The sequence below is a fragment of the Culex pipiens genome, chromosome 1, assembly GCF_016801865.2.
Source record: "Culex pipiens pallens isolate TS chromosome 1, TS_CPP_V2, whole genome shotgun sequence".
In the NCBI taxonomy this organism is placed as follows: Eukaryota; Metazoa; Arthropoda; class Insecta; order Diptera; family Culicidae; genus Culex; species Culex pipiens.
The window spans coordinates 117,354,110-117,367,025 of record NC_068937.1 but is presented as its reverse complement, the minus strand read 5'-3'; the positions used below and the strand labels follow the sequence as shown (position 1 = coordinate 117,367,025).

At 39.1% G+C, this 12,916-nt stretch overlaps 1 protein-coding gene across 4 annotated transcripts in view; it reads right to left on the bottom strand.

Annotated features, from left to right (window-relative positions):
• Window positions 1–12,916, bottom strand: part of LOC120417014 (probable serine/threonine-protein kinase DDB_G0282963) — a 247,314-nt gene that overhangs the window by 91,107 nt on the left and 143,291 nt on the right. Inside the window, exon 1 of one of the 4 annotated variants that reach the window (XM_039578962.2) lies at window positions 1,088–1,493. The exons of 2 other annotated variants lie outside the window; for them this stretch is intronic. In XM_039578962.2, coding sequence (XP_039434896.1) covers window positions 1,088–1,217 — 130 coding nt within the window. In that variant the 5' untranslated portion in view covers window positions 1,218–1,493. Of the gene's footprint in view, window positions 1–1,087; window positions 1,494–12,916 lie in introns of those variants that run through there. One more of the 4 variants, XM_039578976.2, reaches the window with a different exon arrangement.

Here is a 12,916-nt window from a genome sequence, read left to right as displayed (position 1 = left end):
AACATTTTAAATAATTTGTTGCACTATATTGAAAATATTTGATCAAGGTTGGAAGAGGAAATTTTAGTTTAATTCCAGAATCATCTTAAGTCCATCGATTGTTATTTGAAAAATGTTCCCGATATGTTATAAAGATTTATTGTCTAGCAGGACTATCATGATAAATTGCTTGTGTGCTGTCTTGTGGCATGTTCTATCTTTTTTACAGCAGACGATAACGAGACTTGAGTAGTAGGATCTTTCTAATGCCTATTGTATTAACTTTACATGTACATGTTGAAAATAACTTTATTGCACACCTTTCCCACCTAATCTACCTTTTGCATGCGACTCTTTACCCTCGAAATTTAGGGTACCTGGTCACTCGGTTACGCGAGTCCACCACTAATTACTAACACCACACGCCGCGCGAACTCATCATCGAACCGGCCTTCTTGCCCAACCAACCAGGTATAGGTAAATCGCCTTTGATGTGTTTATTTTTTATGCGCTTTCTTCTTCACTAATTATGATGCCATTGATTGTACCCGCCCTGTCGTGTTGGACAAACTACTGGCCCAGAGAGAAGCCCCCTTGCCGGTGCGGTCAACCCTACTCGGCGCGCAAGATTACATAACCTCTATCGATCGATCGGCCGCCACCAGGGCCCATTGTCTGTTCCGATTCGGAAGTTTGAGCACACGCGAGACCTGCTTATTTGGTCATAGGACCGGCGAGAGAGAGTTAATGTCCCACGAACTTCTGGGTCTGTTGAGACCGATGCTTTGCCGGGAGCCACGCGCTCATCGATGATTGCATAAGAATTTGTGTGCGCCAAATTGAGCGTTGACTTGGTTTGGTGGCCCTACTGCGGCCAAGTCAGGTCTGCAATTGACGACGATTGTTGGTTAAAGTGGAAGTACAACGGGTTACCTCATGACTTGCAACTCGACATTTGAACATTAGGTCGAAATCGATGCACTGAGGAAATTGCATGCAGAAATCGTGATGCAATGGTGGAGAAGTTAAGGGACATTAGGTTCAAATTTTTCGTTACTCAATCCTCAGATATACATGACCATTCGCTCAACACCTCAACCCAAGTTACCTTGAAACGCGGCCACCGTTCCATTGCCACCGGCGAGATCCACGTGCAGCAGGCGTTGAACGGAATGGAGATGTTCTGCGGTGGCCGTACCTGCTGCCACGGCCTCGCTGGGTAGAAATGTGATAGTCATGACGATGGTGACCTGGACGGCGGTATAATACTGGGCACACTTGGCTGCTGCTGCTGCCGGCTCTCGCTAGTGTCAAGCACTTGACACTGAGGATTTTCACTCATTCCACACCGGTGTGCAGGGGGTCCTGGTATTTCACTCACTTACAGATTGGGATTGCCAGTGGAACGACAATCGATCGAAGGGAATTTTTGTTGGATAGCACAACTAACAATACTTTTGTAACAAATCGCACTTCACATTTTATGCCATTGAAATGTTTTGCTAGAACACTGTGAAACTTGCTTTCAAAGTCCGTTGGAAGATGATTAATATGATTGTTTTTTTTGTCAGGATTACAATGGAAGAACTGGTAATAAGATAATACAAAATTCAATTAATATTTATTTTAAATGTTTGTGAAAAATAAATATTCAAAAATCTCAGCAAAAAAAAAACTATCATTCTGAACGATTTGACTTTTCTGGTAGAGAAGTAGGATTTGATCAGGACTTTTCAGAAAAAAACAATATTTTTTCAAAGTATCTTGCAATTATTCAAAAATCTAATTCATTGATTCAAGTATATTTTTCAAAGTAAAAAGTTGTTTTATTCTTGTTGTTTAAGAATTGAAAAGTTGTTTTGAAAAATTACGATACACTTTTTATTTGTGAATTCGCCTGCAGATGGTGATCTCAGCGAGTTGCAGTCTGGATTTCGTCATGTGTATAGAAAATTTACAAAAATCTTTTCATGTATAAAAATCATTTTGCAAAGAGTTTTGTTTCTTTATTTGTTGATAAAATGTGACATTTTCAAGTTTTAGTTATTTAACGTTTCTTGTTAAAACGGGTGAAACGAATCGCCGACATCCGTTTAAAAAACAAATCAACCTAGCAATTATCGGGACCGATTTACTTGCACATTCTTCGAGTCTTCGAGCAACCTGGTCCCACAGTATAAACAGCTGGCTGTAAATCGGAATAATTTCTCGCTCTTTGTAGACATTCTAAGTCCCTCGCCAGAAGTTCCCAGCTGATGATGCCCAGGCTGCAAAAGGGACGCTTATCCGAGTAATAACCCGGCTGTTATTGTTAGCGCGGCGGAGTGCTCGCAAGTCAAGTGCGGGCTGACTGGCTAACGATTGAGAATGAAACCAGATTTTACCACTTGCGTAGACATCTGGGCAGAAATCTCGTGCAGGGTTGATTGTCCGAGCGAAATATGCAGATTTTATGCGTTTCCCAGTCCGGTTGAAGTGATAAAATATGCATTTTGGTGTCGTTGGGGAATAAAAATAGCGATCAAACGCTAGTTGATCCAATAAGGTGACGTTTGGCCGGGACAGGTCGGCCGACCTGCCGGGAACTCGGAAATGGAAATGACCTGTCCTGGGTGACGTTATGGGATTGTGGTAAACAAAGTATTTCACAATGTTGCTAAATGAAGAATCAATTTGCATATAAATCGAGAGAGTAACAACATTTATCAGTGCTAGTTGAAGGAATCTCAACATGCCTGTTTGAAACTGAAATGTCAGACGTCAACGAGCTGCTAACTGTTAACCAATCCATTTGGGCTATTTCATCCCTCAACGCTTGCATGACTTCCTCCTGGAGAATTAGACGCGCTAATTTAAGCCACACGCGACAAACTTCAAAACCATTTACCAAAGGTAGGAGTTTGTTTTGTTTGGCATTATCCAAATGAAACCCTGCTAAATTTGAAAGCAAGTTTGTTGTTTTGTTGATAGATTTCCTCCTGTTTAGAACATTGAAATTAGCTCCAACCTTACAAATTAGTATATCTTGGCCAAGATCTTCGCAAATCTGCGTTGTTTTTGTTCCAATGTTGCGCCAATAGAGACCATTTGGAAGGGGAGGAGAGGCGACTTGTTTACAGCGCTAGCAATTTCGATTAGTTCTGGTTCGAATCAATCCGCGTGTGGCGCTTGGACGTTCTCGAGAACGGAAACTACCGCGCAAGGGACCAAGGTCTAGGCGAAGAATACTGGACACGTTCCTAATCCACATCGTCGTGATAGGACTGTCTTGTCTCACGTGCATTTTTTGGGCTAAATTGAGTTGAGCCATTTTGTGCAGGTTTCAAATGCCTCTCTTTTATTTTTCTGAGATATTCAACGAATACTCCGTACAACGTTGACACCTGCAATTGCGACAAAACTTATATGGGAATTTTAGTCAGATGTAGTTCGACACTCCGACATGCTCGACTACTGTTTAAAATTTCGATTATAACTCGGGACTTCGGCAACCAAAATCAACACAATTTCGAGACAATGCACTGAACAGTCGGCCAATCAGAACATGCTTGTAGTTGTTTACATTGAGTGCCCGTGTTTTGTCAAGGTCAAGGACAGGTCAAACATGAAAAAAGCGTTTTATTCGAAACGTCAAAAAGCGACATACAACGCATACGACAGAAGAAGCACGATGAAATCAAATCATGAAATAGAATTGACACCCCCTTCATGGATTTACTAAAGCTGGATAGGTGTTTATCAAGCGCCAAGCCAGTTTATCTTGGTGCGAAGGAGTGGCTTGAGGTAACAAGAGTTCAAGATCAGGGGTGGTTGAACTGTACATGGAATTGATTGTTGAGCATCACTTTGACAGTTTATTTTAATCATCGTATCATTTTAATAATACATTGAATTTAGCATAACACAGTATTAGAATCAATTTTCATGCAAATAACATATTGTTATTAAAAATATATTTGATTTATTAATTAATAGTTTAAAGATTCTAAACAAGCCACGAAGCACATCAGCCCCTTCCTAAACAGCATTCGGCGTGACAAGAAGCTGACAGATTGAGTACACACTTGACTTTCTTTATTGCTACAGCAGTTCGTGATTGCCAGAGAGCTCAGTGCCAGATAGCGCGCAAAGCTGTAATCAATTCCCTTACGCATATCGTACATTGTTGATAACTGTATTCCGTGGCTTATTTTGGAATCGATCAACTGTTGGAGTATTTTTAAACAAAGTTTATTACCTTTGAAGGATTAAGTCTTAATTCAATGAGGAATAAGGTTAATCCAAAAGACTTAACTTGGAGTAATTTCACAAGATTTTATTTATAAAGAATGTTGGGGCAATTAAAGCACTGTTATTTTTAGTGATGAAAAATAATTCATTTCGTCACTACACGGAGAAAAAAGAGTTCCCAAAATCGTGAACAAGCGTTCATGAAAATGGGAACCACGAACAAAGTGTTCAAATTTCATGGTACGTTTTTCAAAATCGTACCATGGAATTTGAACACTTTGTTCGAGGTTCCCATTTTCATGAACGCTTGTTCACGATTTTGGGAACTCTTTTTTCTCCGTGTATAGAATAACAGAAAAAGTAAGTATTTTCAACACTTGGAATTGCAAGAAAAATAGTTAATGCAACAAGATGCAAAAAGCAGTTTTTTTCAGCACGAGTCGTAGTCGTAAATACGACGAGTGCTGAAAAAATCATGTTTTGCAACGAGTTGCTTAAAACATTTATTGAATTTCCAAAAAACGCGTTTTGAATTGAATTTTATGTCTATCATCCATGTGTTTAGTAAATTCACAGTTCAAAACAAAAAAAAATGAAAAATGTTACTTTTCGATACCAAGGTTGAAAAGCTCAACTTTTCAGCACCCATTTCAGTGGTATTTAAAAATATCAATTTCCCATTTTGATATTTTTTGGTAGGGAAAAGTAGGCCGTTTCGTTTCTCCAGAACACGGTGTGTTTTTTAGAACAAACTAATGATAAAAAAATTCGGTATGTCTGATATTTGGCACCGTGAAAGAAGGGCTCTTTCCCGACATTTCGAGGGGTATTTCGAAATATTTCGTCGTCGTTTTTTTAAAGATTATTTTTCGATTTTATGGGATATTTGTTCAAAAAAAATCACAGAAAATCGGTGCATTCATGTTGGTATCACACAATTTTTTTATGAATATGCTTTGGGGGCTCTGATCAATATTTGACCTCCAATAAAAAAAATCGAACCAAACTTACCAGAATTCTAGCTTTCTTTGTAATTACCCCAAAATCAAAGCTGGAAACCCCGATACGGAAAAAAAAACGGAATCGACGTAACACCTTATAATGTGGCCCTCTTAAACCTTGTGGTTTCGTCAACGGATCCACAGGTGTGTATCGTTCTTTTTGCGACAAGACTCCGCCTCCCGGGTCTCCTAAGTGTGAAGGTATGGGCACGGGGAGAGGGCACCGAATACCTATATTTACACTTAGAATTTTTTGCGTCCGCCCCGGGATTCGAACCGGCGACCTCTGGATTGTGAGTCCAGTGCGCGGTCCGATTGATCCACACAGGCAGAAACCCCGATACGACCGAAAGTAAATCTTTTCTTTGTAAAATTTGTCATGAAATTGAAGCAACACATTGCTCGGATACAAATTTGAGCATTAAAAGTAGAACTTTTCAGCATTTATATTAAAAAGTGTTGCAATTCGATTCAGTTATTTTTGGTACAGAAAAGTAGACTATTTCGTCGTTTATGAATGACAGGAAAAGTAAGTAGTTTCATGACAGAATTGCAAATAAACATATTAAGAAACCCCAACAACCGCTATAGTATTTCGCCCGTGGTTCAAATAGCTGATAAGATTGTTTATCACAGGTAACGCCTCCGTGACGCACGTGATGACCGCGTAAGACACAGGAATGATTGCCAAAGGTAGATAACCGATGGAATGTCCGACCCAAAGTAAGCCATAGCAAACAATAGCTCAAGTTTAACAAGTTATAGGGTATTTGCAGCTATCTGCAAACCGTAAAATAAGGTTTGAAATTTTAAAATAAAAAAGTTGAATTCTTGTTACATAAAACCGAGAAAACGAGCGCAAGACAGTTCAGCAAACAGTCATATTAAGAGTTGCGACGGAATAGTGACCTATAGAGTGGCCAATGTTTACCGGTAGCAAACAAAATTTCCCTCCGGGTAAAGCCAACTCTTGACATCCTAATCCTTTCCCCGTCAAGTGAGGCGTCGTTTTGCTTCAGAGATAAATAAATTGGCAGTGTTGCCAAAGTACTTCAAAATTTGATAAACATAATCCCTGAAATTCCTGGAAAATGCGGCTCTAAAAAGGCCAAAACACGACACCCTGTCAAGTGCAAATAGAAATACTGAAATAAAAAAAAAGAAAAACAAATAAAATTAAAATTTTGTTGAACAAAAGGAGTTTAAATTGACAAAGCATGATAATAAGATTGTATTATCCTAAACATTCGGAAGCGAGTTCTTTTGTTTAACAAAAGCAAATAATGCAATCTCTTCAAGATTTATTTTATAAAACCCAGACTTATATTTATTTATTATATTTTATTATTTAGACTTTGGTAATTCCAAAACATCGTTCATGATAACACAACGAACAAATCACATGAGCGAACATTGACGAATTAAAAAGATAGCAAATCACGAGTGTAGCACGTAGTTCCACGATACGTTCTGTGAATGTTGATATGATATTTTTCGCCAATAAGAGGCAGAACGATGTCATTGTTGCGGCAGATAAGATAAGTTTTTCTATTTTTGTAAATTAGATCGCCATTCAGATAAATCCAGTTAATAACATATTCCTCCTTCACTTGTAACACCTCTGGAATCAACGATCGCGGAACTGTAACCAGCTCTATTACATCATTGTTCGATGCTCCTTCAATACCGCAACAATCCCTCAACAATCACAAAACCCAAACTCGTGCTCAATCGTTCATGACTTCCTCATTCTTGCTGTCAAATCCATTGACCCGCGAACACTTGACACACATTTTCCTGATTTGCTTTTCAGATTTTTCCTTCCTGACCTCTATTCTTTGTGCCGTTCACTGGTCACCGATTCTTCACGATCAATTGATCACACCCACTACCTACAGATTTTCTCTCAGATTCTTCACGGGATGAACGCCAAAACAACCGACGTAAACAAATTTCCGAAGCTCCGAAGGTCGTGTTGACCGCGCGCCGCGCGCAAGGGAAAAACCGATCTCTCCGTTCAAGACCTGCTCCAGGACTGCTCGACTGTTCTTGGAGAACTTGCCAAAGTCCCGACCTCGCGCGCGGCACCCGTGTCATGTGTGTGTATCTTCACGGTCGAGCTTTCAGCAAGAATCACCGACTGACACACACAATCACCGCTCCCGAGACGAAGCCGGTTCTGGTCATAGTCGTTGTCTCTAACGAGTGCCGATATACAAAGCACAACAACACCATCAACAACGGCAAAAGGTGATAGAAGTTCCAGGCGCTTCCTCGAGATTGTTTAGTGTAGTCACAGTCACTTGTGCCGCGGCCGATATTGAGCACTTGGACGGCAAATTGCCGCGACTCTTCGCTGTAGCAGCTGATAGCAAGCAACAGTGCGTCATCTTGTCGGGAGCAGCCCCCCGGTGCCGAAAGGGTCGCGAGGGGTCGCGGAATTGAATTTGGCATGAATTTAACTTGGAAATATTTGGATATTCTTTTCTTTACTCAAAATCAGAAAACCTTTTGTTTTTTATGAATTTTATGAATACGACGTGTGCTGAAAAATCGACTTTTGCATCGACCTTTTCACAAAATTTCAAGGAGCCATCAATATGAGCTCTGGGAAATTGAACTTTTCACAAGTTTTTCAAAATAGTTCTGAAAAGTTAAACTTTTTGCATTTCCGTCATGAAATTTCTTACTCTTCCTGTCATTCTCGTACGACGAAACAACCTACTTTTCTGTACCAAAAATAACAGAATCGAATAGAAAAACTTTAAAAACAATTTTAACTTTTGGTTTATACAGAAAAAAATCAACTCTCGTAATCGTAAATTAAGTTCATGAATGTGAGAACCAGGAAGTAATTTATTCATGAGTATGATGCATTTGCACTATAAACGTGAATATATTCCTTCGTGGTTCTCGTATTCGTGAATTTAATTCACGATTTCGAGAATTCATTTTGTCCGTGTATGGGTTGACAATACACAGCCAAACTAGAGCGGGGAAACAAAGTTTGACTAAAAAATCTTATTCAAAAGTATTTTTCGGAATTGCAAAAAAAGTTGCATGTAACTCGTTGCAAAACTCGTTTTTTTTTCAGCACTCGTAATATTTATACTAGTCAACAGAGACTCACTGGATAAATAATCGACACGTGTTGCAAAAATCATAATGTAATTTGATGAATATAGTAGTATTTTGCCAATCCGATGTTGCTTTTCCTGTAGTTCCTATAACTAAACTTTGATGGTTACAAGCAAACCCGTAATGTTTAAACAATATTATTTTTTAAATTGTCAGCTCTACATGCAGAACATTGATACACTTTTAAAAAATAACCCTGCAAAGTTAGTTTTTGTTCTAAATGAAAAAATGACCCTTCTGGGTTATTGAAGCAAGTTTCCCATATGGCATTTTCCATTTTTTATGGTTGAATAACGAAAAAAATCATACATTTATTTTTTTTTTTCGACGAAAAATACCTTTTTCTTTAATTTTGAGTACTCCATCGAATTGGGCCTCTTATTTCACACAGTAGTCACTTTGACATCAAATTTCCTAATCAACGCCATTTCAGGATAAAAGTTACTGATAAACACATCTATTTTCGGATATTCGACCATGGATTCGCAATCAGGGACCAATATTAACAAAAAAATCGCAAATCTAAGAGGGATTGAGGTAACTTTTTGCAAAAAGTTATGCCTCATTTGAGTCAATCAAAAAAATCAAAATCAAATTATTCGCTCTACAGCATTGCCTTGGCGTTCTCGATTGCGAGATTCCTAGTCGAAACTAAGTGTCCGAAGGCTTGATTGTTGAGGCAAATGCAAACCACTTTTTACACCTTAGCTTCCATCCACCCCGGGATTCGAACTGACGACCGTTGGATTGTTCGTCCAACTGCCTACCAGCGACTCCACCGAAGCAGGACCCAGAGAGACGACTCCTACACCTGGATTGAGCTAATGACCTAACCTCTACGTTAGACCGGGGCCAACATTTACTTCCCCGTCCGAAGGAAGGCGTGATCAGACAAATCTCGTCTCGAAAATGCCACCGGGACCTTCTGGGTTCGAACCCAGGCCGACTGGGTGAGAGGCAACCACGCTTACCCCTACACCACGAGTCCCGTCCCTAAGTTGAGTCAGAATGTTTATTTTATAAAGTTAACTTAATTTATTTTTCTAGTTCAATTTTCAAGTGTGTTCCACCCCTCGGCATTTCGCTACAAATCAGTTCATCACCTTTCAATTACACCATTCCATTTTCAAACAGTATCTACCGCGACCAGAAAACGTTCAACTGTATTGCGCGTTCTGCTGGTTATAAAAGCTGCACAAACGACACAACCCAAACTACTCCAATTGCCTGAATGAATAGTAACAGACAAACACAAGTCAGCGCGCACCATCACATTCACCCGCAAAAACTCTTTGTATAATTGCGCTTTGTTGGATTTATTATCAAATTAAAAGCATTCATATCACCGCCACCGCCATTGCCCCATGTGTGATGTTCGTCAGTGAGGTAAAGATCTGCGAGAGGGAAAAAAATGAAAACAACAGCAAATCGTCGCTGTCGTGCTAACTTGTCGTACGTGCATTTTAGACCAAATTGAGTTAAGAACGCCATTTTGAAAGAAGTTTCAATCTTGTCGTGCTATCTTGACACAGCCTGAAAATTGATGTAAGTGCGACAATTGGCCAAAGGGATTTCAGGTTAGAACGTGTTTGACATAGGTACGAGCTCGACTACCGTAAACATTTGTAATTATAACTCGGGACATCGGCTACCAAATTCAATCAAACTTCGGGACAATGCATAAAACGGTCAACCAAACAGAACGTGTTTGTTATTGTTTACAATGCGTGCTTAATTTTTCGTTTATTCAAGGTCAAACATTAAATGCTTTTTTTTCTCGGAACATCAAAAAGTGACGTACGACAAGTTAGCACGACGGCGTCGAAATCAGCAAACGCACACAACCGCAAATTAAGCGCGAAATGACAGATGCAGCAAAACCCGTGATAAATGGGATGGAGATAAGAGAAGATGGCCAAACAAAAAACACATGTTCGAGGCATGTGCTGCTGCTGGAACAGGTGACAGACGCTGTGGTGTTTGTAGGATGGACTCAAATGACTGCAAACTGCAGTTAAAAAGTTGACATGTGGAATCTAAAATGAATAAATCGAAAAGGCAAAACTTTTAAACACAGGAAAAGAGTTGAAAAAAGTGAGCGAATCAAAATAGGGTTAGCACAAAAGCGTTCAGACGCTCGAAACACTCAGAAAGCTAAGGTGTCAGCGCAAACCTAATAAAACATGGAATAATCGAAAAAGTGAGGTTGGCAACCCCATCCCAACCAGCTAATCTCGCAAGGTCAATCGAGCGCGACAGGTTAGTCACTCGGTCATCGCCGATCGTTCATTCGCTTCAAGTGCCCGCCGGTGGGGTATTAAAAATGGACTAGGAGAGTGGAAAATTCTACGATTACGAGTGATTGAAGGAAGCGGAAATTTTTTACTGTTTACAGTTTGAAATTTATTTTCAATCCCATCCAATTTCAAACAAAACATCTAAAATCTGTAAAGTAATACAACTTGAAATTCATTTCTTTCAAGTCAATTCAGTTAAATTCAAAACAATAATGACCAGGCAGTACAGTTGCTCATTTCCATAGCAAAATCGCGTGCTCTGAGTCACTCATCAACTTGATGCTATCTCGTTTCCAACAAAAAAAAATCCGCAGTGCTTCTCTGCTTTTGAAATGCAAATTCCACCGTCATCGCCGTTTACCGTTACTCGCTGAACCAGTTGCTCAAATGTTGACTAATTGTCCACCCGCAATGTGGGTGTGTACAAAAGATACTAAAATGGTACTTTGTATAGTATTTTTCATGAGTCACGTATCAATAAATTAATTTAAACACACTTTTGGAAACAGAACTCACTGGTCTAAGTTTACACGATAATTCCACTAGAACAAGAGTTGAGCTGCGTCACCAGCATTAATGTAAAAACGTACTAAACGTGATTAAACCGAGATTAGGTAACGAGCTACGATGTAGTGATTAGTCACAGACCCCGACCCCGCATCGAACGTCATGAGTAATAACTTTATTGGCTTTCAGTGTCGAAGCACAGACACTGCAACAAAACCAACTCCCAATATTGACCGGTTGTGTTGATTCACTTCCCAAGTAAATAGGTCTACCTTCGCACTCAATTATTGCGATGTAGCTGCGCTAATTGAGTCCAGATGGCGTTTCACCAGTGTCATAATATTTGCGATTTGCATAAGATGCGTCAAACTGCGCAAACTTTGACATTTCTGCGAAAGCGCAATTGTTTTACCCAACAAACAACCATTTTTTTAAAGAGTACAACCAAACTCTTATGTCTCGCAGCAGGTCCGGCAGTTAGCCCCGATTTTAGTCTGACACATTTGCGAGTACAACAAAACAAACAGCTTTTGTAATTTTCTTTGTCCCGATTGAAACGACCTTTTTGTGCATTTCACTGAATTGTTTGTTGGTTTTTTTTTCTCAGTCATATATTACCAGACACACACACCCGGCTAGAGTGTTATCGAATCGAAGTCGATTGATCGAGTAAAGAGGCGTGAAATGGATAAATGAAATACACAAAAAAAATCCAAATCGTTATACCCTAAATTGCATTAAAAGGAATCGTTTATTCGCACTCATAACTTCTCACATTATCACCACTTTGCAGACACAGCATCAGGCCGCACCATCAACCGCTTTAATCATACACACACACACTTATGTTGCTTCTCAATGGGTTATGAATCCAAACAATTTCATCCTCTAACAATGAGTTCAATTGAGCAAAAAACTAAACTTCAGGGTGTAGACTTTTTTGACAGCTTCTGTTATAAACAACCCAAGCCAACAAAGCAAATAAAATGCACTTTTTGACCACCGACGAATTTTAGCGGGTTACAAAACCCTTAATCTGATTTCAGTGAACAATGATTGATTGTATATTTTTGAAGCTTGTAAAAATCACCTTTCATGCAATTAAGTTATTATCTGGAATATGTATTACAAAAAAAAGTGGTTTCGTATTTAAATGAAAACATTTGTTTTGTAAGAATTCGGTACTTACACATGAGTACCATAGCTCGAAATTAAAACAAACTTAATATTTAACAATCCTTAGTAATTTACCGGCAAAGTAGTAACGCTGCTAGCCCTATTGAAAATATTTGCGGAATTCAGCAATTAAAATAATAATTCGAGTTGTTTTTTTTCTGAAAAGCAAACAAGTTGCAAACATCAATAAGAAGTTGAAAAAAAAACAAAATCATAAATCAATATTTTCAGTGTCCGTCCTGAAAAACTACCAAAACAAAAATGAGTCACCTTAACCAAACTCTCTCGAAAAAATAATAACAAAACCTTGACAAAGTGCCCCAAATCTTTCCACTTTACCGGGGATTCCCCGCTGGCGCAGCAACTTGAAAACAAGTAGGGGAGTGTGGGGTAATTTGGACACCCTAAGGAAATTGCTCTGTTACGGGCTGTATGGATATTTTAAAGGAATGTGGATGACACCAGAGGATAATAGAGACCATATTTGATGGAAAAATGTCATTCATTTCGATAAATTTTGATGAAAATCCCATTTTTATCGCAAAAATTAAAAGGTGTCCAAATTACCCCCACATTTTTGTGTGGGGG